The sequence below is a fragment of the Tupaia chinensis genome, unplaced genomic scaffold, assembly GCF_000334495.1.
Source record: "Tupaia chinensis unplaced genomic scaffold, TupChi_1.0 Scaffold144276_1, whole genome shotgun sequence".
In the NCBI taxonomy this organism is placed as follows: Eukaryota; Metazoa; Chordata; class Mammalia; order Scandentia; family Tupaiidae; genus Tupaia; species Tupaia belangeri.
Window position 1 is genome coordinate 1,459,431 of NW_006204133.1, and position 25,133 is coordinate 1,484,563.

Below are 25,133 nucleotides of genomic sequence, written 5' to 3' on the forward strand. Positions count from 1 at the left end.
TGACTCCTCCCACACTCACCGCCTTGTCTCTCTCTCGCCCTGGGTGGGGGGTTAGTGAGGGGCTGAGCACATTTCTGAGGTACTACCCAGATAAATTCTCTCCATCTTCATGAGGAACGTGGGAAGGTGTTTCTTCCAGCGAGTAAGCAAAGGCTTGTCCTTCCCATCTGATTATAGTGGAGGCAGATCCTCTCTGAGGACAGGTTGAACAACTACAATAAAACCCCTTCAAGTATTTTGTCCCCCCTTGAACACTGAGATTTGGAATGAAAAGCGAGGCCATGTATGTCATTGCCCGAGCTGGCAAACATGTGGTCTCTCCTGGTGCCCATGGACTGGGTCAGTGGTTCTCACTCCCCACTGCGCACCAGCTATGGGTAGATGGTAGGGAAAACTTATTAAAAATTCTTATTTCAGGACCGGCAGATGGCATGGGGAGTTGGATTCCCATATGGCCAACTGCGGTTTGGGTCCTGGACCTTGTGGCTTGCTTTCTCTGTCTTGCGCGCTCTCTCTCTGTATCTCTCTGGTCAAATTAAAAAATAATATCAATAAATAAAATTAAATAAATTGATTTTTACAAATCCTTATTTCTGGGACCAACCCCGCAGACTAGTGGTTAAAGGAGCCAGATACCATATGGTCAACCATGCAGCTTGAATCCTGGCCTAGATGCTTAAAAAACACACTGTGTAGGGACCAGCAGTTAGCATAATGGCTATGTCGCTGGACTCCCATGTAGTTGACCGCAGTTCAAGTCCTGGACCTGGTGGCTTAAACTCATGCTGGGTGCGTATGTGTGTGTGCCCAAGATCCTGAGAGGAGAATGGAGGAGAAGGGATTGCAGCGTGGCCATCCCCCCTGGGGGGTGATTTTTCACTTTTGGTCTCTCTGTCTCTCTCTGTCTTTCTGGTGAGCACACACACCCTATAGCAAAAACCTCTCCAAAAACCAAACAAACAAACAAAACACACTGGGTGTACACACCCAGAAACCAGATAGGGTGAAGAGAGGAAGACAAGGGATTGCGGCATGACCATGCCCCATCGAGGGTGCTTTCTCCCTTTCTGTCTCTGGCGAATGCATGCACCCTCTGGCATATTTAGAAATCCTTATTCCTGGAGCTCACCAGGAATCTCTAAAAGTGAAGCCCAGAAACCTGCACGTCCTTACGTATTTCATGAGTGACTTTCTGCAGTCAGCCAGGGACCAGGTCCTTGTCTCTGGGAACATTGACTTAGATCATTTTCAGAGATTAATTTATCATAGAATTCCCTCCCCCCACTTCTTTTTTTTTGTTACAGGGTGTTTGTGCTTGCCAGAGAGGAGAGAAACAGAGAGATACAGAGAGGGAAAGTGAGAAATCACACTTCTCCTCCCTTCTCCTCATGGGATTTTGGGCACATGCACACATGTACCCAGCATGATTTTCAGGCTGCTGCGTCTGACTCTAACCATGGTCAGCCATGTGGGAGTCCAACACCTTAACATGCATGCTTACCTGCTGGGCCCTATAAAATTGTCTTTAAAATGAATACTGCTGATGTTCCTGAGTTTGTCCCGTATGCTTCCTTCTGGAAATTGCATGGTAATCATAAATAAAATATCACTGGGCATCTCTTTTTACCTGGGCCTTCACCGGGGATGGGGGATGGGGACTGCAGGTGAGCCAGGATGGTCCGATCCATACAGGCCATGTCATGCAGTTGTTTTGTGAAAACCTACCCAGTTCTCTTAACACTCTTTACTTATATATTCAAATTTGCTTTCGGGTGCATGCGTGAGCGAGAGAGGGAGAGAGAAAGTGAGGATAACCACACCTCAATCCCTCTCCATTGTCCTCTTGGAATTTTGGGCACTATTACACACACACACACACGCACACACACACACACACACACACACCAGACACTCGGCATGTTTTCCAAGCTATCTGATTCAGGACTCAAACCACACAGTTGGCCATGTGGGATCCAGCCACCTTAACCACTATGCCACCTCCCTGGGCTCCAACACGGTGTATTAACAAGCCCGTCTTTGCTCCAGTAATCTGCAATGCAGCCTCTGTCATATACTAAATTCCTATGAATACTAGGTCTACTCCTGGGCTTTCTATTCTAACCCACTGGTTTATTTGTCTTGGTACGCAATAGTGACACGTTGCTTTAATCAGTGACTGGTTTTTTGTTTTGTTTTGTTTGTTTTTGAGAAGTTTTTGCTATAGGGCGCATGCACTTGCCAGAAAGAGACAGAGACAGAGAGACAGAAAGCGAGAAATCACCCCCAGGGGGGATGGCCACGCTGCAATCCCTTCTCCTCCATTCTTTTCTCGGGATCTTGGGCACGCACACACATGTGCCCAGCATGAGTTTAAGCCACCGGGTCCAGGACTCAAACCATGGTCGACTACGTGGAATCTAGCGACATAGCCATTACACCAACTGCTGGTCCTGTAACGATTTGTTTTAATACTTTGTAAGACTAGTATTCCTTCGTGGTTTTGTTTTTCAGTGTTTTCCTTGCTGTTTTTGCACGTTTGTTTCTCCATAGGAACTTGTCTGATTTCATTAAAGCCTATTAGCATTTTTATTGATATTACATTATTATTATTATTTTGCCATAGGGCACATGCGCTCTCTGGAGAGAGACAGAGAGAGTGAGAACTCACCCCCCAGGGAGATGGCCATGCCACAATCCCTTCTCCTTCATCCTCCTCTTGGGATTGTTGTCACACATGCTCCTGGCATGTTTTAAGCCTCCAGTTCTGGTATTCAAACCATGGGATCAGCCGTGTGGGATTCAGCCACCTTAACCACCATGCCACCGGCTGGCACAACATTAGTTTTCCCAATTTGCATTTAATACAATACAAAGCAAACAAGTGGCATGGTACTTAAGGTGCTGAACTCCCACATGGTTGACTCCATGGTTCGAGTACTGGAACTGGAGGCTTGAAAAATATGCCAGGCACGGGGCCGGCAAGTGACATGGTGGTTAAGGGCACTGGACTCCCGCATGGCCGACCACAGTTTGAGTTCTGCACCAGGTGGCTTGCTTTCTCACTTTCCCTCTATCATTCTGTCCCTCTCTGGTTAAATTAAAATAAATAAATAAAGTCAAATAAAATAATTCTTTAAAAAATAAAAGAAAAAGGAAAACATGCCAGGTGCATGTATTTGACAAAAATCCCACGGGAAGAATAGAGGAGAAAGGATTACAACATTTCCATCCTCCCTGGGGGAAGGGGGACGGTGATCTCTCACTTTCCCTCTCTCTCTCTGTCTCTCTCTGTCGAGCACAAGTGCCCTACAGCAAACCGGAAAGAAAAAAAGAAAAAGAAAACTGATGTTGAGTCATCCTATGCTAGAAAGTACTTTCGGCTCTCCCAGTGTGTGTTAATGTTTTCCTCATGTAGATATTTTGCACCTACGAGATTTTACGAAAAATGTGTAACATGAAAACACTATGCATGAATTTAATTTTTTTTAAATTAAAAAACTAACTCCATTTTCCACGAACCTTTTGAAGTCTCTTATAGCTTGTGAAGTTTATTCCTAAGTAATTGCATTTTCTGTTGGAATTGTAATGAGTTTTCCATATTATTATATACTCTACCTAGTTAGCATTTTGGTACAGGAAGGCAATTGAGTTCTGTGTGTTAACTTCATATCCTACCACCTCACTCAACTCTCTCCTGTTACATCGTTCAGAGTAGAAATAGCTTGACTTCTTTACCAGTTATGATGATGATTGTTTAATTTACTGCAGGGCATGTGTGCTTACTGGAGAGAGACAGAGAACGGGGAGAAAGAAAGTGAGAAAGTACCCTCTGGGGGGAATGGCCACGCTGCAATCCCTTCCCCTCCATTCTCCTCTCAGGCTTTGGGGCATGTGCTCACACGCACCTGGCATGTTTCTGAGCCACCAGGTCCAGACTCGAACCACACAGTCAGGTAGGGGAACCAGTCACCCTAACTACCGCGTCACTGGCTGCTCCTTTTCCAGTTATAATGCCTCTAAAGGATGTGTTATGTTTAATTGCATTGCTAATATCTCTAGGCCAGTCCTGAGCACTAATGGAGGTGTCCTGGGCATCCTACCTTGTTCCTCTCTTAGAGAAAATGTCTAGTGTTTCTCGAAGTACATAGTGTTGGGGCTGACATGTGGCATGATGGTTATGGGTATTGGACTCCAACATGGCCGACTGCGGTTAGAATTCCAGACCTGGCAGCTTGCTTTCTCATTTTTCCTCTCTCTGTCCCTCTCTCTCTCTCTCTGTCCCTCTCTGGTCAAATTAAAACAATAAAAATAAAATCAAATAAAAAGTTAAATAAGATCATTCTTTTAAAAATATAAAAGAAGTGCATAGTGCTTAGGGGACTAATTGAAAAAGAGTTATCTATTTTATCTATATTGCATTTATACATATATATACATATAGTCATACTGAGAACGTATCTCCCAATTTCTATTTGCTTGAGGATTTTTTTTTTTTGAAGAGGTTTTTGCTATAGGGCGCATGCACTCACCAGACAGAGAGAGACAGAGAGACAGAAAGTGAGAAATCACCCCCCAGGGGGGATGGTCACACCACAATCCCTTCTCCTCCATTCTCCTCTCGGGATGTTGGGCATGCATGCACACGCGCCCAGCGTGAGTTTAAGCCACCAGGTCTGGGACGCGAACCACGGTCGACTACGTAGGAGTCCAGCGACATAGCCATTACGCTAACTGCTGGTCCCTTGAGGATTTATTTTTTCCTTTTCATGAGAGAGAGCTTGTACATGACGGGAGTGGGGGGCATAGAGAAAGCAGGGGGCCACCCGGGACAGGATCTTGCCATGCCACCATCCCCTTCCCCTGGCCCTCCAGCTAGTCAGGATCTTGGGTGTGTGCACTCAGTGAGTTTTCTGATCGACTCAGGATCCAAACCCACAGATGACCATGTGACTTCCAGCACTGCAGATGAGAATGCTGCTGACAGCACCACTGAGGTTGGGCCTATTTTCTTGAGTGTTTTAAAAATCAGGAACAGAGGGGCCAGCAGGTGGCATGGTGGTTAAGGTGCCGGACTCCCTCATGACTGACTGCAGTTCAAGTCCTGAACCAGGAAGCTTGCTTTCTTACTTTCTCTTTCGCTCTCTCTGGTGAGCACATGTGTCCTACAGCAAATTAAAAAATAGTAATAATAAGTAAAATTAAATATTTTTTAAAAAATTGGGAATGGGTATTACATTTTGTCAAAGGTTTTTTCAGCATCTACAAGACTAATCATGTAATCTTTTCCATTAATACCATCTATGATATTAATGAATTCCTAATGCTAAATTGGATGCACAGCCCTGGAATAAATTCCCCTTGGTCGTAGTGGGATTTGGTGAGTCCAGTCATGGCTCGGGGCTCTGGGGCCCAAGCCCAGCTGTCCCCTGCTTCAGCTGTCCGTGCTGCCCTGACTGGTGGGACCCTCAGTGCTAGTAGGTGCTTAATGATTTTTGCTCAGTGAATAACCGTGTTCGCTTCTCTGTAAGTAATCACTATTGTGACTGTAAAATTAACCCAGTGGGTTCTCATTGTGTGCCAGATGTGAGGATCTTCAACAATATGATCTCATTTTATTCCCGCAGCCATCCTATGTAGGTCTCATTATTATTTTTTCAAACTTATTTAATTAATCAATTATTATTTCAAAATTTGCTGCAGGGTACATGTACTCATCAGAGAGAAACACACACACAGAGAAAAGGAAAGCGAGACAGCAAGCCACCAAGTCTGGGACTCGAACCGTGGACGGCCATGTGGGAGTCCAGTGCCTTAACCACCACGCCACCTGCTGGCCCCAGTACCATTACTGTCATCCCTCCATATCACATAAGGAGCTGAGGTTAGGTCACTTTCCCTGGGTCAAGCAGCCAGTAGGGGATAGCGCTGGTTTTGAACCCAGGAAGCCTGCAAGAAACACCAGTTTTGCTAGCACAGTTCTCATTCATTTTGAGGGCACCTGGAAGAACACAGAGGCAGAAAGTGTCACAGGTGTTACAGAGAGCAGTGATCCGCAGGTGCTAATCCCCCCTTAGATTTTCTGACTAGACCCCTAGCCTGGTGTCCCCAGGGTGGGAAGCTCTGCTCCCAGCTGCTCTGCCTGCTGCTGTGTGGACCCACCTGCACTGATGATATGCTCTGGTCATCACCGCTGGAGAGCAATGGGGGCGGGGGGTCCCCTCAAGGATTCACTGCATGAAACCATTTTATCCCGGAAGCTAACTAGAGTACGCTCTGCTCCCTTGTAACAGTGGAGGGGACCAAGTCCTTCTCTGAGCTCAGGTCCCCTGAAACAAGCATGACATCCCTTCTCAGACCTTTGTGGCAGGTCCCAGATTGCCATGTTGATAGGGTTTTCTAGAACTTTTTTACAGTACCAAAGACATCACCCTCTAAAACTTCCCTTCAGTAATCAGCTTTTTTAAAAAGTTTATTTATTTACTTTAGAGAGATTTTTGCTATAGGGTGTGCACACTCACCAAAAAGAAAGAGAGAGACAGAGAGACAGAAAGTGAGAAATCACTCCCGGGGGATGACCGCACCGCAATCCCTTCTCCTCCATTCTCCTCTCAGGATTCTGGGCACACGCACACACACACACACACACACGCACGCCCAGCATGAGCTGTAAGGCGCTGCATTTGGGACTTGAACTGTGGTCAACCTTGTGGGAGTCCAGCGCGTAACCATTTCAACATCTGCTGGTTCCTGTTTATTTATTTATTTTGAGGGAGAGGAAGAGAGAGACTGGCGCCCCCTACAGGGCTCTCATACCACAATCTACCCCCATTCTCAGCCAGCCTGGATCCTGGGTAGCTGCATGAGCCTCGTGTGCTCAGGGAGCTCCCAGGACATGAACCCAGGACCTTTCCCGTGTGGGCCCCCGTTGTGTTACCATCGTGCCATCACCTGTCCTTCTGTAATCGGCTTTGTTGATAGTTTTCTCTCTCATGGGGGCTTTATTCCATACTTGAGTACTTCCTGTGTACAAATCGGGCTTACTTTCCTCTCCCAGACCCCGAGGTGTGCAGTGACCAACCTAAGCTGGTTTGAAGTCATTTGCATACTGTGTTCCTCGTGTGAAGGAGCACATTATGAATTGATCAGTGCCTTTGTCTTGACCGTCAGTGATGTCAGGCTTCTAGGAACCTCAAACTGAGAAGAAATATGTGAATTAGAACACTTTACTTGAGACTATAACATGAGGTCAAATCATTTGAACTTATCTCTTTTTTTTTGGACAGGTTTTTGCTATAGGGCACGTGCGCTCGCCAGACAGACAGAGAGAAACATAGAGACAGAAAGCGAGAAATCACCCCCCAGGGGGGATGGTCACGCCGCAATCCCTTCTCCTCCATTCTCCTCTCGGGATCTTGGGCATGCACGCACACGCGCCCGGCGTGAGTTTTAAGCCACCGGGTCGGGGAAGCGAACCACGGTCGACTACGTGGGAGTCCAGCGACATAGCCATTACGCTAACTGCTGGTTCCCTGAACTTATCATTTTTGTCAGTCAAAAATGGACAGATACCTACCATCCCCTATGACTCACCAAATACCTCAAAACCCATTCAAGAGTCTCTGCTTAATGATACAGGTTACATATCTAAGGCCAAGCTTCCTGGAGACTAAATGCTTCAGAGCAGTCATGACTTCTCTGCACCCCCAATTTTTGCAGAAAGTCAGAGACAGCAGATTAAAATTCTTATGTTCCTATAGACACAAGCCAATGTTTTCTTTGCTCAACTATGTTCCTTGGAATTTATTTCTACTGTGGTTTAAAAATATGTCCACACGAGACCAGCAGATGGTGTAATGGTTACTTCGCTGGACTTCCATGTAGTCAACTGCAGTTCAAGCCTCAGACCTGGCAGCTTAAACTCACACTGGGCACATAGGCATGCATGCCCAAGATCTCGAGAGGAAAATGGAGGAAAAGAAATTGTGGCGTGGCCATCCCCCCAGTGGGTGATTTCTCACTTTCTGTCTTTCTGTCTCACTCTGTGTCTCTGACAAGTGCATGTTCCCTATAGCAAAAATCTCTTACAAAGAAAAGTCCACAGATTTTTTCCTGCCTCTCCCTTTCAGAGGTAGAGCTCCCTGTGAGGGCGGTCTGGACTTTTGAGCTTGACCTTAATGAATAGAACATAGCAGACATAATGGCGTGCTACTCGGATTAGGTCATAGGAGATGCTGCAGGTTCTGTCTTGCTATCTCTTGGATCATCCACTCAGATGAATGCCAGCTGCCATGTGGTGAGGACACTCAAGTGGTCCTAAGGAAAAGTGCTTATACTGAGGAATGGAGCCCTCCTGCCTATAGCCAGCAAGGGGTGAGACCTGCCAACTGCCAAGTGAGTGGGCCATCCTGGAAACAGACCTTCCAGAGCTGATCAGCCTTCAGATGACTGTAGTCTTAGCCAACAAGATAGGTGTGGCTGGGTAGCTGTGGCTCAGAGTTTCTCATGAGGCTGCAGTTAAGATCATTCAAGATTAGAGCCAGCAGGTGGCGTGGTGGTTAAGGGCACTGGACTCCCACATGGCCAACCAGGGTTCAAGTTTCTGACCTGGAGGCTTGCTTTCTCATTTTTCCTCTCTCTCTCTCACACACACACACACTTTGTCCCTCTCTGGTCAAATTAAAATAAATAAAAAAAGTTAAGTGAAATAATTTTAAAAAATCCTTCAAGATTCGTTCTCTTACTCAAGACTTAGATTTCTTCTATTCAGTCAATGGCACTGTGCCCAAAGCTAGAGAGCTTCTTGTCCTCTAAGACTGCACAGCTAGTAGAAGAGTTGGTGCAATTAATAGTTATTAGGTAGAGGGACCAGCAGATGGCATAATGGTTACGCTCTTGGACTCTTGCATGGCTGACCGCAGTTTGAGTCCCGGACCTGGTGGCTTAAAACATGTCTGGCACGTGTGTGTGCATGCCCAAAATCCCGAAAGGAGAATGGAGGAGAGAGGATTGCAGTATGGCCATCCTCCCTGGGGTGTGTGTGTGCGTGTATGCGATTTCTTGCCTCCTGTCTCTCTGTCTCTCCTTGTCTCTCTAGTGAATGCATGCATCCCATAGCCAAAAAAATCTCTCTCTAAAAAAATTATTAGATAGAAATATGCTAAAATTGAAGGTATTTAAAAGGTGCTAAGATCATATCTCATGGAGCTTTGGGAGACCAAAAGAGAAGGAGATCTGCTTGATGAGGTTAATTTTTCTGAGCAGGGAGTGTGAAGAAAGAAGAGAACTGAGAATACCCTGTGACAGTGGTGAAGGTCGCATCTCCCTAGAAAAGGGGCTGATCAGGGCCATGTTCAGAAGCTTGGAGATGCCCTGAGGCTACTCTGCAGGGACCAGGAGGTCCCAGACCACACAGTCTACACCTCCTCCTTGGCAGCAGTTACACCCCACCCCCGCAGAGAAACCAAAGTGGGATCAGATGGTAGTGCAGTGGTGGAATGCCACACTCTGTGAGGCTTATCCACATGGTACACTTCTAGGTTCAAATCCTGAGACCTCTCTGAGTATACCAGGCACAAACATGCTAATGACTTGGGATTAGTTGAGGCTGGGGTGTGGGTATTGTGGTGTCAGGACCCTGTTGGGGGTGCTGTCTTTATCTGTCTCTGTCTCTCTTTGTCTCTCTTATTAATGGAAATAAATGGATGGATAAACTTTTAAAAAATGGTAATAAAAAGAAAAAAGGCTAGATTGAGGTCAGCATGTGGCGAGGTGGTTAAGGTGTTGGACTCCCACATATCTGATCACGGTTCGAGTCTCCAACTAGGTAACTTAAAAAAAATCACCCGAGGGATCCGCAGATGGCATAATGGTTACATTACTGGACTCCCACATAGCTGACCGTGGTTTGAGTCCTGGGTTCAGCAACTTAAAATCCATGCTGGGCACATATGTGTGCATCCCCAAAATCCCAAGAGGAGAATGGAGGAAAAGGGATTGTGGTATGGCCATCCCCACTGAGGGGTGATAGCTCACTTTCTGTTTCTCTCTCTGGGAAGCACAGGTGCCCCATAGCAAAAATCTAAAAAAAAAAAAAAAAAAAAAAATCCCATGAGGTGTGTGTGCATGCGTGACCAAAATCCCAAGAATGGAAGAGAAGGGATTTTGGCACGGTAATCCCCTCTGGGAGATGATTTCTCACTTTCCCTCTCTGTCTCTGTCTCTGTCTCTCTCTGACAAACGCACACACCCTATGACAAAAGCCTAAAAGAAAAGTTGGGTGTTAGATAGGAAAAAGGATATGGAAATTACCCTTTTGAAAAGTGAAGTATCCTGTAAAAAGGTGTACTGCAGGTCTGTGGGCAGAAATTCGAGCAATTAATGATGTAGTCTCAGATCTGGGACACCCAGCAGTAAGATGCTATTTGCATCTAATCAAAGCTTCCTTTCCTTTTTCTTTCTTTCTTTTTTATTGCCAGAGGGTATGTGCACTTGCCAGAGAGCACAAAAGGAGGGAAACGCCCTGCTGCAGTCCCTTATTCCTCAATTCTGTTTGGATTTGGGGGCCCGTAGATGTGCCCTGTGTGCTTTTTTAAGTTTTTCAACTGTTGGGGTCAGGAGCTGAGCCACAGTCAACCATATACGATCTGGCTTCCTTAACCACCAGGCCATGGGGCCAGCCCCATGGCTCATTTCAATGAAATTGTCTCCTGAGACTACAAAAACAGAACACAAGGAAATGATGATGATGTAAGATGTCCACTCGGTCTTGGGCACAAAACTGAAATATTCTGGTTCTGGGCTCATTTAAGAAGAATTTGATGAGGCTAGGATGAGCTTGCTTGGTGACTTGGACTGAGTCTGCAGCGTGGAAGGACAGGGAGATTTGCTTACCAGGCTTACTCTTGCCGTGGGCTGTTGTTTTTCTCATAGCTGATGGTTTTCAAAAGTTGAAAAGAAGTTGGGAATCAAAACTTGATAATTGTGGGACCAGCAGTTAGCGTAATGGCTATGTCATCGGACTCCCATGTAGTCAACCACGGTTTGAGTCCCGGACCCGGTGGCTTAAACTCACGCCGGGCGCGTGTGCATATGTGCCCAAGATCCCGAGAGGAGAATGGAGGAGAAGGGATTGTGGCGTGACCATCCCCCCTGGGGGGTAATTTCTCACTTTCTGTCACTCTCTCTGTCTGTCTGGCGAGCGCATGCTCCCTATAGCAAAAACCTCTGCAAAAAAAAAGTCCTTCAAACTCTCTGAGGAACATTAGGTATGTGAAAATTCATGTCCAAGATAAGTGTAGACAAGAGCATTTAATTGTTTGTTGTTGTTTAGGGGCATTTTGTTGTTTTTATTTATTTATTTACATGTTTTGTTTTGTAGTGGTACAGAGAGAAAGAAAAAATTGTGTTCAAATGTCAAGTCTAACTTTTTACAGCTCTGTGAAAGAGCAACACAAGCATAACCCTTTCATAAATCATTCCATATAATCCAGAGTTTTCTGTTTGTGATTGTTAATCTCTTGACTCTGACTTGACAAGTTGGCATTTCCTAAGTCAAAAATTATGAGTCATATTAAATTGAGCATTTTCTCTCTTTTCTTAGGCAAGTTGAAATAAGGAACAAATTCCTCTCTTTTTCCAGGAATAATTAGAACTTCATGATGGTCTTAATCACATTGTGATAATTCTCCCCATCTGTTTGTGAACTAGGCCAAGGAAGATTTGTCAAACTCACCCAGAGTTTCTCCTCCAGCTCTCAGAGGTTTCCACATAGGGCTTGGCTTTGGATTCTGGCTTGGCTTTAGTCTTCTGGGAGCATGAGATTCTACTACTTCTCATCCTTCCCCATTCCCTTTTGGATAGCTCTATTTTCTAGTGTCTAAACAGTTAGAACAGGTTTTTCTCTAGTGCTTGCCTATTGACTCTCACTTGCTCTCTGGAACTTCTCAGAAAATTTCTCAGCCTCTTCCCGGGGCCATTTTTGTTTCTGGCCAACACATCTCTCCTGACCTCTCCATTTTCTCTGAGCTAAAGTCATTCAGGCACTTTGACAGGTCTCATAATGCAAATGAGCCATACGCCCAATGGCAGAGTGAGGATGCAAGTATTTCTCATTTTCAACGCTGTCTTCTTTCTACTGAGTCATTGTGTAGTACCTCTACCAATAAATAATTCAGGAGCCAGCAGGTGGCATAGTGGTTAAGGGGCTGAACTCCCATATGGGTGATCATGATTTGAGTCTCAGACTCGGTAGCTTGAAAATCACTCTGGGCACATGTGTGTGCATGTCCAAGATCCCAGGAGAAGAATAGAGAAGAAGAGATTGTGGTGAGGCCATCCCCCCGGGGGAGCTGATTTCTCACTTTCCCTCTCACTGTTTCTGTCTCTTTGTCTCTCTGGTAAGCACATGCGCTCTAAGGCAAAAACCTCTTAAGATAATATATATATATATATATATTTCAGTGTGATTCATTTTCCTGTCTTGTTCTTGCAACTTAAGACATATTTCTCATCATACATTGTGGACTAAAAACTATGTTCATGGTGGTGTGGTGGTTAGGGCACCGGACTCCCACATGACTGACCATGGTTTTAGTCCCTGACCTGGTGGCTTATTTTTCCACTTCCCTCTCTCTTTCTATCTCTCTCTGGTGAGTACATGTCCCCTACAGCAAACTTAAAATAATAATGAATTCATTTAAAAAATATATACTCATGATCATTACTCCATGTGAGAGGTAGGTCTTACTATCTCTATTTTATACAAGTGGAAATGGAGACTGGAGCTCAGATAGGCTCTGCAACTAGCTGGAAGGTTCTCTCTGGAGTCCTCCACGTGTGGGCCCTGGGCCAGCAGCCACATCTTTCAGGATCTGTGAGGCGTGTGCACCCTCAGGCCCAGCCTAGACCTACCGAGTTTCTGGGGTGAAGCCCAGAAACCTGTGTTTTAACAGTTCTCCCAGTGATTCTGACGCCACTTGAGTGTCAGGAACACAGACCCAGTGTTGGGTAGGTTCCCTAGGTATTAGTTAGATTAAAGGAGTAAAAACAGAGGCCGGCAGGTGGCATCATGGTTAAGGGCGCTGGACTCCCACATGTCTGACTACAGTTCAAATCCCAAACCTGACAGCTTGCTTTCTCACTTTCCTCCTCTCTCTCTCTTGCTCTGTCCCTCTCTGGTCAAATTAAAATAAATAAATTAATTAAATTAAATTAAATAATTCTTTAAAAAATGCAAACAAACACCAGTGTGAGGAGGGAGGGCAGTTGATGGCCCGATGCTAAAATGTGACACTCTGCAAGGCCGAGTAGCACAGGAGGTTCTGGGTTTGTATCAGAAGACCTCTCTGAGTGTGCCAGGCACGTGCGTGCCCGTGACCCAGGGCTGGCTGACGAAAGGGTGGATCGTGGCATCAGGACTCTGTTGGGGATACTCCTCTTTCTTGCTCTCTCTCTCGTCTCCTGGAAGAAATAAACATAGAGTTAAAAAGCGAAACAAGGGCCAGCTCTATGGCCTGGGGTTAAGACAGAGATCCCACAGGGCCTGCTGCGTAGTTTGAGTCCGGGACCCAGTCAGTAGCGTGAGAAACACGCTGGGCACTTGTGCATGTGTACACAAAATCCTGAAAGGGGGGAGAAATGGAGGAGAGGGGATTGTGGTGTGACCATACCCCACCTGGGGCGCTTTCTCCTCTCCCTTTCTTTCTATCTCTTGATCTCTCTCTGGCAAGGGAGCAGACTCTCTAGCAAACAAACCAAAAACCCACTGATGTACTCTGGTACATATAGACCCTTCTTTAGGATCCTCCCAAACTTACCACTTTGATTCTAAAATAAACTTTCATCTTAAAAATCAGGGCAGTAGGCGGTATGGTGGTTAAGCTGCTGGATCCCATGTGGCCAACTCCGGGGTTTGAGTCTTAGACCTGGTGATTTGAAAACCATGCTGGGCATGTGCGTGCATATCCAAAATCCCAAGAGGAGAATGGAGGAAAGGGAACTGTGACATGGCCATCCCCTGAGGGTGATGATTTCTCACTTTCCCTGTCCCTGTGTCTTTCTCTGTCTTTCTCTGGCCAGCACATATGCCCTATGGAAAAAAAAAAAAGTAAAAATTACTTGATTAATTAATTTTAAAAGAACTTTAATTTTTAAATTAAATTATTAAAATTTTATTTATTATCATTATTATTAGAATTCTAACTTGATCAAAGAGAGAGAAAGAGAGAGTGAGAAAGCAAGCTACCAGGTCCAGGACTTGAACCATGGTCAGCCATGTGGGAGTGTCCAGTGCCTCAGTCACCATGATACCTGCCAGATCCTTAATGAATTAATTTAAAAAATAGAACTAATCTCAGGCCAATGGTTGTTTATAGACAAACACTTTTTATCTTTTGTCTTTTGTAGATCGCATTTCAGAGGAGGAGGTGGCCAAAGAGTCCGCTCTGTTCAACAGGGATGTGAGTGAACAGGTGACCTCTGAAGACAAAGCAGGTAGCCCAGGTAATATCTACGTAGCGTGAACTGAGTAAGGTGCGCACACCGACTCCAGAACGTGTCTTTTGCCTTTTGTGACGTTTGAACTAAATAGACGTCAGCACACCTTTCATTCATTTAAAAAGCAGATGATCTGGGGCTGAAGGTGTTGGACTCCCACTTGGCCAACCATGGTTTGAGTCCTGAGCCTGGTGGCGTTCTCTCACTTTCTCTTTCTCTCTCTTTCTCTGTCTCTATCTGGTAAGCATGTGTGCCCAGTAGCTAATTTTAAAAAGTCATAATAATAAATCAAATAAAATAAAGAATTCTTCACAAAACAAAAAAAGCAGATGATCTGCAGTTAAACTTATGAGCAAAATTAACACCAGGAATTTGACCACTATTTTTAAAAAATTTTATTTTATTTATTTTTATTTTTTTTTAATCTGACCAGAAAGAGACAGATAGAAAGAGAGAGAGAAAGTGAGAAATCAAGCCACCAGGTCTAGGACTCAAACTGTGGTTGACCATGTGAGAGTCCAGTCACCTTAGCCACCATGCCACCTGTTGGCCCCTTGACCACCCTTTTAAAAGATGCTATTTGGGCCAGCAGGTGGCGTGGAGGTTAAATTGGCTGGATCCCATGTGGCCGACTGTGAGCTTCAAGTCCAGGCCTCAGTGGCTTGAAAATCACTCTAGGTGTCTATGTGTGTATATGCCCAAACTCCAGAGAGGAGAATGAAGGAGAAGGGACTGCCGCGTGACCATCCCCCAAGGGGTGATTTTTTTCTCTGTCTCTCTCTCTCTTTCTCTTCTCTATCTGGCTAGTGTACATACCCTATAGAAAAAAAAAACTTTAAAAGTTAACGTAAAAATTAAAAGATGCTACACTTTTTTTTGAAAGAGAGATTTTTGTTATAGGGTGCATGTACTCACTGGAGAGACAGAGAGACAGAAAGTGAGAAATCACCTCCCGGGGGGGGGGGGGGTGGCACTCGTGGGCCCCCATTCTCCTCTCAGGCTTTGGGCACACATGCACACATGCCTGGCATGCATTTAAGCTGCCGGGTCCAAGACTTGAACCATGGTCTACTACATGAAAGTCCAGCAACGTAACCATCACACCACCTGCTGGTCCCAAAAGATGCTACTTTTAGGTTGCATGTGCACAGCTGGGGACATTCATAGCATGGGCAGCATCCTCCTGGGCCCTGCCAATGCGGGTCCCAAGGTTTCCTAACATGCAGGAGGGTGCTGTGCTGCTGGGTCCCAGGTGTGCCTGTCTGGCTGCTTCGGCCTTGTTGGATTACCTAAGCCCAGGCCTGCTCAGAGTCAGTAGAAGCATGGCCTATGCTGGTACCAGGCCCCGTAAGTCGCCGCCACATCGCTACCCACTGTCCTGACCTACCTCTTAGAAAGCCAATGCTGAATTGTTCCAACGGTGCCCTTGGAGCTGCTTGATTGGCTGCCTTTGGCATTGCACAGGTGGAGGTGGGGAGTTGGGCATGCCCAGTTTTCTCCCTAACCTGCCAAGACCCTTGGCCAGCACTCCCCTGCCTGATCTCCGCCTCTGGGCAGTTCTGTGCCCTAAACAGCCGACTCCTGTCAGACATCCCTGCGCCCCACTTCCTGGACCCCTCTTTGGTCTTCAATCACATGCAGATGTCCTGACTGAAGCTCTCGGAGTCCTGATGTCAGCAGGGGTCTCCTTCCTTTCAATCTTGCTATGATTGCCCGTGTTCTCAAGCCCACTCTGTAAGTCCCTAGAGAGCAGCAGGAGCTTAGGGTCATCTCTGCCGTCATGTTTGCATCATGTTGACACAGACCCCCCCTCTCCCCGAGACCTGCTCACAGCAGGCAGGTGTGTACATGGGGGTTTCCTGAAGCTGGGGGCAGGGAGCATCGGAGAGGAGGTTGTCCCTGACAGACCTTCCTATGAGAAGCAGGTTGGATCACTGCCCTGTTGATTGCTTCAAATATTTGCCTTCGCCATTCCTTTCTCTTTCTCTTCATTGTTTTTAAGGATTTTGCTATGGGGCGTGTGCACTCACTGGAAAGAGAGTGAGATGGAAAGTGAGAAATCACCCCCCAGGGGCATGACCAGGTCTCAATTCCTTCTCCTCTAGTCTCCTCCTGGGATTTTTGGGTACACATACACATGTGCCTGGGGTGATTTTCAAGCCACCAGGTCCAGGACTCGAACCATGATTGGCTGTGTGGGAGTCTAGCCCCTTCACTACTACGCCACCTGCTGGCCATCCTTGATCTTTTTTTTTTAAACAGATTTTTGCTACAGACTGCATGTGCTTGCTCGACAGAGAGACAGAGAAACAGAAAGTGAGAAATCAACCCCATCGGGAGGATGGCCACACCACAGTCTCTTCTCCTCCATTCTCTTCTTAGGATTTTGGGCACACATGCACATGCACCCAGCATGAATTTCAAGCTGCTAGATCTGGGACTTGAACCACAGTCAGCCAAGTGGGAGTCCAGCGACTTAACCACTACACCACCTGCTGGCCCCCTTTCCTTGTTCCTCAAAAGACTTTGCAGTAGGACTTCCCCACCCCCTTCTCCCCATCTGAGCGCTCCCCTGTCTTCTCACCTCCTACAAGCTGTGCTTCATGTACCTTCCTGGTCACTTTGTGGCTTGCCAGCCCCTCCCTCAGCATCCCACATCACCCCTGGCAGCAGCGGCACCCCCAAACAACTGAGGAATATATTTGCCTGAACAAAGCCAGCTCTTGCCCCAAGAACACTGCCGGGCTCTCACTTCTGCCACTAGCAGAGCTAACGGATCGCCCTTGTGTATTGGTCCTGGCCGGGGGTGGCTCGGTGGGGTCCCACACAGTGCCAGCACCTCCCTGTCTCTGCAGCTGCCCACCGCGGGAGCATGCCCTGCACGCAACTGCTGCACTTCCTGCACAGGAACATCATCATCGCCGCGGTCTCGGTGGCAGGGATCCTCGCGGCCACCACGCTGCTGCTGCTCGCGCTGACCACATACGTCAGGAGGAGACAGCCGTTGTGAGTGGCTCTCGGCATCTACGTCCCTTCCAAGAACTCGCGGTAGTCGGTACCCCTGTTGCCCCAGAGCATCCCCTGGATCCCGATTCCACTGCCTGTGGTTCAGCCTCACCTGGTGTGCCCTGTGAAAGTGCCAGTGACCTGGGCCTTTATTTTTTGAGGAGAGATTTTTGCTACAGGGTATGTGCGCTCACTGGAGAGACAGAGGCAGAGAAAGCAAGAAATCGCTCCCAGGGGAGATGGCCATGCTGCAATCCCTTCTCTATTTTCCTCTTGGGATTTTAGGCACCTATGCATGAGTTGTAAGCTGCTGGGTCCAGGACTTGAACCATGGTCAACAACATGGGAGTCCAGTGACATAACCATTACGCCATCTTCTGGTCCCTGAACCATTGGTTTTAAGATACCACCTGAGTGATTCTGATGCACAACCAGGTCTGGGGATTCTTGGCTTGGGCCACACTTGCCTCAGAAGGCCACCGCAGGTCAGGCCAGCCCTATCCCTGTCCTGAGGGCTGGTGAAAGAGAAGCCTGTGGTCTGGCTGAAAGATAATGGAAAGTAAGAACTTGGACCTAGAAAGAAGGGACAGTGCAGTTATAAGAGGTCAGGGAGGGGCCCAGCCACTGTGGCTCACGCAGTGCCCTGCAAGGCTGGAAGCTACAGGGCTCACCTCAGGTTAGCATTTCCTGGTTGGCCTGAAAACATGCTCAGGATCCGAGGAGCTGGGGGGCTGGGGAAGGGGGTCGCTGCATGGTGTGACCCTGTGGAGTGCTTCTCTCCCTCTCCTGCCTTCCCTCTCTTTCTCTCTGTTTCTCATGCATATGCTCATGTGCTCTCTATGAAAAAAGAAAACAGGGGAAAAAAAGAGAGAGCGAGAGAGAGGGACGGGGCTGTGGAGGAGAGCGGAGAGTGGCTCTCACTGGGACAGCTGCCCTGCTCCTGGGAGTTTTGGAAGATGCTCCGTGGGTTGCTACACAGCCACTTTCCGAAACCTCCCACAGACTTCCCAATGATCCTGCAAAGGGAGGGTCAATGCTTGGCAGGGCAGGGGCCCCGCCCCACGGAGGTCACGTGGCTGGTCCGTGCCTGCCTATTAAACACTGTGCTACCCTCCTAGATGGCAGGACTCAAGCACAGAGCTGCCAGTTGTGAGGCTCTCAAAGGCAAATAGCTTCCGAGATTGTGTGTGTGCATAATGGCATTTTTTGGGGGAGGAAGAGGTTTCTGCTATAGGGCGTGTGCTAGCCAGAAAGACAGAGAGAGACAAAAAGACAGAAAGTGAGAAATCACCCCCCAGGGGTATGGCCACACTGCAATCCCTTCTCCTCCATTCTCCTCACGGGATCTTGGGCACGCACGCACATGTGCCCAGCGTAAGTTTAAGCCACCGGGTCCTGGACTCCAACCGCAGTCAACTACATGGGAGTCCAGCGACATAGCCATTACACCAACTGCTGGTCCCTGTAATGGCAGGGAAATGATTGGTGTTGCCGCTTCTGCATCTCTGCATCGCAGAGGGAAGAGCAGCTCCCACAGGCCCTCAGGTTCTGCCCGATGCTGTGTTGGGCTTAGCTTGTCCCCAGAGAAGAGGGATGGAGGTGTGTGATGAAGGATGAAGCATCTATCCCGCCCCCACCCACCCTCTGACTCTGAGGTTGCAATATTAAAATGTCCCCACGAGAGCGACATTGCTTTTTCTAAGGTGTCCCTTACCCTCCAAGGCCTCTGGGACTGGTAGCCCATCAAAGCCAATCACTACTTCCTCACGTCTAGCTTCCTCCTCTGAGACAGGAATGGGTCCACTGAAGTGAAGGGGGAACCCTGGATGTAGCATCCCCATCCCCCCAGGAATGAAGAGCTCCTGAAAATAAGCTTGTCACAGGGACCCCACTTCACAGCTCCAACCAGCGCTCATCCGCCAGACCTGCCATTTTCCCTCCATGCCCCTTGAGTTTCCAAAGAAGAGAACAGGATGTGGCGCTGGCCCCAGAGGTGAGGCACAGCTGTGGATACCCTGAGCTAGTCCTGAGAAAGTGGGGAGAGAGGAGTTCCCCAGTCTCTGTGCTGTCCAGGGGCAAAGTTGATTTCAAGCACAACGAACCTTCTCAATGAAAAACACAGTCCTCGCCCCTCAGAAACCTCAGCCCGTCTGCCCAACAGTAGGGAGGACTTCCTGAATAGTTATCTGAGCTCTGAGGTTCCTTGTTATGTTTTCTTTTAGACTTCCTCCGGCAAACATGACGTACAATATTTTTATAATGAATGGGAAGACTTGGTGGCAGAAGTCTCAAGGAAAGAATTCCAGAAAACATGCAGGAAAACAGTTGTGCAAGTCTTGCATCTAGGCCAGGTCACGGGGTCAGCCACATCAGGACTTAGCACTGCGACGGGAGGATTCTCCATCCAGACACCAAGGAGGGACACCTGGACTTCTGGCTGTGAGGAGTTTTCTGCACAAAGCCTTGAATGGACCCAGAAAAAGTGCTTTTCCGTGGGCTGCTGATGGTGACACTGCACAATGATCAGTGCAGGAGACAGTGCACTCACCCAGAGTCAGGCCCGAGACTTGGACTTACTCCTTTAATAAAGCATGGATTCACTCAGCCAGTCATTGACCGGAAGTAACTGAACACCTGCCGTGTAGGCGATTTGAAAGGCAAAGAGGAAACCCAAGATAGCTAGCATGAACTCTGACCCAACCAGATCATAGTCTAAGGGTGGGCCAAGGACCTGACCATAGGAAATAGCTCTTATGAGAGGTAGGAATACATGAAGTAGTATACAAAGAAACTGATAAGAACTGTGGGAACTTGGGACCAGCAGGTGGCGTGGTAGTTAAAGTGCTAGACATTTCCACATAGCTGACAGGGTTCAAGTCCCGGATCTGGTGGCTTGCTTTCTCTCTCTCTCTCTCTCTCTCTCTCTCTCTCTCTGTGCGTGTCTCTCTCTCTGGTCAAATTAAAATAAATGAATGAATAAATAAAATTAAATAATTCTTTTTAAAAAAATAAAGAATTGCAGGAACTCACCAGAAGGCCCGGCTTAAGGGACCAAGGTGACTGTAACAGGAAAAAGAAATGGGGTAATCGAGAGTATAAAGAGAGGAGTTAGTTTTAAAAGTCTGAGCAGAGGGACCAGCAGATGGCGTGATGGTTATGTTGCTGGATTCCCATGTAGTCAACCGCTGTTCAAATCCCAGACCCAGCAGCTTAAACTCACGCTGGGCATGTGCGCATGCATGCCTAAAGTCCCGAGAGGAGAATGGAAGAGAAGGGATTGCGACGTGGCCATCCCCCCGGGGGGAGATTTCTCACTTTCTGTCTCTCTGGCCAGTGCACGTGCCCTATGGCAAAAATCTCCCTCTCTAAAAAAATAAGAAGTCTAAGCAAAGTTAAGAAATACAAATGAAGAATGCTAAAGCAGGAGCCAGCAGGTGGTGTGGTGGTTAAGGCACTGGACTCCCACATGGCAGACTGCAGTTCGAGTTCAAGACCCAGCAGCTTGAAAATTATACCAGGCAAGGGTGAATGTGTGCTCCAAATCGCAGGAGAAGGGATTCTGGTGTGGCCATTCCCCTTGAGGGTGAATTCTCACTTTCTCTCTCTGTATCTCTCCTTTCCTGTGAGTACACATGCCATATAACAAAAACCTAAAATAAATAATAATAATAATAAGAAGAAGAAGAATGCTAAAGCACCTTGGAACTAGCAAGTGTAAAAAGCTGTTACCTGTGTGTGTGTGTGTGTGGGGGGGGAAACAGTTACAAAAACCCAGAGAAGGCCCAATAGTGGAGCTGCAGTGATTCAGTGCTGAGCCCACGGATAGGTCCCTGGTTCCTGTCCGGAGGCCTTCCTGTCCATGCTGGGTGTGTGAGGCGTGCCTGTGGTCTGGACTGGCTGAGCTGGGGGTGGGCCATGGTGTAGAGACTCCTGTTGGGGGTGTCTCTCTCTTTGTGTTTCTCATGAAAGAAACACATTTTAAAAAGAGAGAGTGAGAAAGAAGAAAGAAGGAAGAAAGAAAGAAAAAAGAAAACATAAGGAAGGAAGAAAGAAAAAAGCCCAGAGAAAGTAGGAGAGACAAGCTGTACCTTGGGGGAGGAACATGGGCAAATCCTAACAGCCCAACAAGGAGAGGTGAGGGGAAAACCTACCCTAAACTCCTGCTGCTCCTGCCCTTCCATCTCCGACAAGGGGCTTCTCTTGATCGAACCCAGCAGGAAGCTGGGAGGAAGGGAGTCCACTGGTTTAATTCTTCAGCCTCCTGGGACACAGAGCAGGTGGAGTAGAGTAGTTTGGGAAGGGCAAACCAGAAATATCTAGCATAGTTCATCGCTTTTGCCCATTGACATCCATTTTTGTCCTTTTTATGGCTGAAAATTTCAAATTCCCCCACAGTACTATCAACTACCTATTCCTGGGGCTAGCAGTTGGCGTAATGGCTACGTTGCTGAACTCCCACGTAGTCGACTGCAGTTCGAGTCTCGGACTCAGTGGCTTAAACTCGTGCTGGGTGTGTGTGTGTGCATACCCGAGAGGAGAATGGAGGAGAAGGGATTGCAGTGTGGCCATCCCCCTGGGGGGGGTGATTTCTCGCTTTCTGTCTCTATGTCTCTGTCTGGCAAGCACACGCGCCCTATAGCAAAAAAACCAAAAAAACAAAAAAACTCTCAAAAAAAAATTTGTCCCAGGATTTCTCTCTCTCTCTTTGACATTTTCTTTGTTCACAAATACTCAACAAAGGCCAGCAGGTGGTATGGTAGTTAAGGGTGTTGGACTCCCACATGGCCAACCAAGGTTCAAGTCCCAGATCTCGTGGTTTGCTTTCTCACTTTCCCTCTCTCTTTCTCTCTCTCACTCTGTCCCTCTCTGGTAGAATTAAAATAAATAAATAAATAATTAAATAATTAAATATAAATAATTCTTTTTTTTTTTAATAAAAGAGAACAAGTGCTCAACTTTTGTGAACAAGGGAAATGGACTGACTGCGGTTTACCAACTGCTTGTCTTCGCTTGGCGTTAACATAGCGTTAGCCCGGATGCAGACTAAGCGGTTTAGGAGTAAGGGCGGCCCGTGAAAGGTACATCTATGTCCGAATCCCTGGACTGGTGCTCTTCTTTGGAAAAAGGGTTAAGTTAGGGGTTGTGCAATAACATAATCCTAGCTTACCAGAAAGTACCAGAAGCCACGTGATGGGTGTCTCTTAAGACAGAAGAGACACCGACGCCCAGGAAGAAGGCCAATGAAGACAGAGGCAGACTGGAGCGAGTCGGCCACACACCAAGGAAGCCCAGTGTGCCGGGAAGCCCACATCGGACACCGCGTGCCCAAATGCTACCAATGCCGACGCACACACCTAGAGTCCAGCAGAGGAGGACAAGCGTTTCCTTACACAGAACGGGGTGTTCCGCTGACGGTGGGTGGCGAACTGTCCATACTGTCATTGAACAAGGCGACATCCGAGAAGAACAAAGCATTCGGATAGCAATGGGAAATGAGTGCGGGCCCTCTGTCGCCAAGTCAGGGGTCTGGTTTGCAGCGGCATTGCTGGAAGGTTACAGTAAAGGTCAGCTGATCGATGCGCAGAACCAGCAGTGTTAGGGTTCAGGGCCCCAGTCCCGTGCTGTCGATGTGGGAGGGGTGTGCACGCCTCTGGGATGGTGCTGGCTATGGGCCACTTCCACGAGGTAAGGGAGCACCTGGGCCATAGTCACAGTAGCCTGCAGCTAGGTCTCAGGGAGGTAGGGTGAGGAGGTGGGCAGAGCTCAAGGTATGGCGCCTATCCTGCTCAAGGCTCTTCCAGAGGCTGGAAGAGACAAGGAACACGTCTTCTCCAGAGCCTCCGGCGGCACTGCGGCTCTGCAGATACCTTCTGACACCTCAAGTCTGACTCTGGCCTCCAGAATGTGACAGAATACATCTCTGTGGTTTTACTTGTTTGCTTTGGGTTTTGTGCTCACCAGAGAGACAGAGACAGAAGAAAAGTGAGAAATCGCCCCCACCCCTCACCTCCCCCAGGGGTATGGTTATGAAGCAAGTGTGACTCCATCTTGGAAGAGCACCTCCAGTACAGACTGTTAGATTCCCAACTAGAAACTTGCCTTCTCCTTTTTGCCTAAGCATGATTAACATTCCTATTGTCCTTAAAACCCCACTCCTCCTGGTTGCCTTAAGATCCAATCTCTATGACTGAAAATATTTAGATTGGGAACCAGCAGTTAGCGTAATGGCTATGTCGCTGGACTACCACGTAGTCGACCGCGGTTCGCGTCCCGGACCCGGTGGCTTAAAACTCACGCCGGGCGCGTGTGCGTGCATGCCCAAGATCCCGAGAGGAGAATGGAGGAGAAGGGATTGTGGCATGACCATCCCCTCTGGGGGGTGATTTCTCGCTTTCTGTCTCTCTGTCTCTCTCTGTCTGTCTGGTGAGCGCCCGCGCCCTATAGCGAAAAACCTCTCCCCCCAAAAAAAATTTAGATTAATTAAGATCTTTTGTGAATCAATAAAATGTGGGGGGAAAAAGAGGTGTGGAAAGAACGGTAGGTATCAGAGACAGAGTAGGAGGAGGGTGGAAATGGCAGAGGGTGAGAGGGAAGGAATCAAGGGGGGAAAAGGAAAGAAACAAGAAACGAAGAATTATTTCTTGACAATAACACATCTGGTGATGTCCTTGACTGAGCCAATACACAGTGTATACCAGGTGGAAAATCTCATTTTGTATACTGCAATGATGTCCAGTGAATGAATGCAAATAAATGAATTTAAAATTCAAAAATAAATATTTTTTTTAAAAGAAAAAAAAAAAGATATAATCTCTAGTCCCCAACTGTGGAACCTTGCCCAGAGCCATGGAGAGCGAGCGTTGAGATGCCATTGTGTTTAGGCAGGGACAGAACGTGCCCTTGGGAATAATCAACCTACTTCCCCACTTGCTCTGCCTCTGTAATACACTTCCACTTGCTTTTACACTGTAAAATCTACCCCTACCCTTCCGAGCCCACCACACTTTGTCCTCGTAATCAGCGCATCGTCATCTTTGCCTTTACAAGCACCGTTCTCCTTTCACTCGAGGCTGCGGGTTTTGGGAGACACGAGTGCCCCTGTTATGCCGCCGGCTCAATCAACTCCAGTAAATGTGGCTGTGTCTAGACGCCCTCTTACTTCTCACTGACTAGACTGTAACAGTTACACCACAACCTCTTCTCTGCCATTCTCCTCTGGGGACTTCGGGCATGCACACACATGTGCCCAGGGTGATTGTCAATCACTGGGCCCAGGACTCGAACCATGCAGCCGGCCATGTGGGATCCAGTGCCTTATCCTCCACACCACCTGCTGGCCCCATATCTGTCATTTTAAGGCACCCCCTGAGAGTATGCGCACTCATGGCCCAGGGCTAGCTGAAGCTGGGGGGTGGATCGAAGTGAGGTCCTATGGGGGTGCCCATCTCTCTGTGAGTGTCTCTTGCTCATGGAAGAAATAAGTGAACAAACTTAAAAAAAAACAATAGGGAGCCCCAGAGGGCTCTCTGAGGAGGTGGCCATGTCGTGGTGACTTGAAGCTTTCAGAAGAACTCAGTCCTCTGAGAACCCCCCCCCCCCCCCGGGGGAGCCCACCAGGCATTTCTTTGCCCCTT

At 47.6% G+C, this 25,133-nt stretch overlaps 1 protein-coding gene across 1 annotated transcript in view; it reads left to right on the plus strand.

Moving 5' to 3' along the window:
- The window catches only part of CUNH2orf92 (chromosome unknown C2orf92 homolog), a 45,350-nt gene extending 25,247 nt beyond the window's left edge, over positions 1 to 20,103 (plus strand). The window contains exons 7-9 of the mRNA XM_006166578.2: positions 14,404 to 14,499; positions 17,349 to 17,499; positions 19,722 to 20,103. Coding sequence (XP_006166640.1) covers positions 14,404 to 14,499; positions 17,349 to 17,499; positions 19,722 to 19,845 — 371 coding nt within the window. The 3' untranslated portion in view covers positions 19,846 to 20,103. The remainder of the gene's footprint in view (positions 1 to 14,403; positions 14,500 to 17,348; positions 17,500 to 19,721) is intronic.
- Positions 20,104 to 25,133: the final 5,030 nt, after the last annotated feature.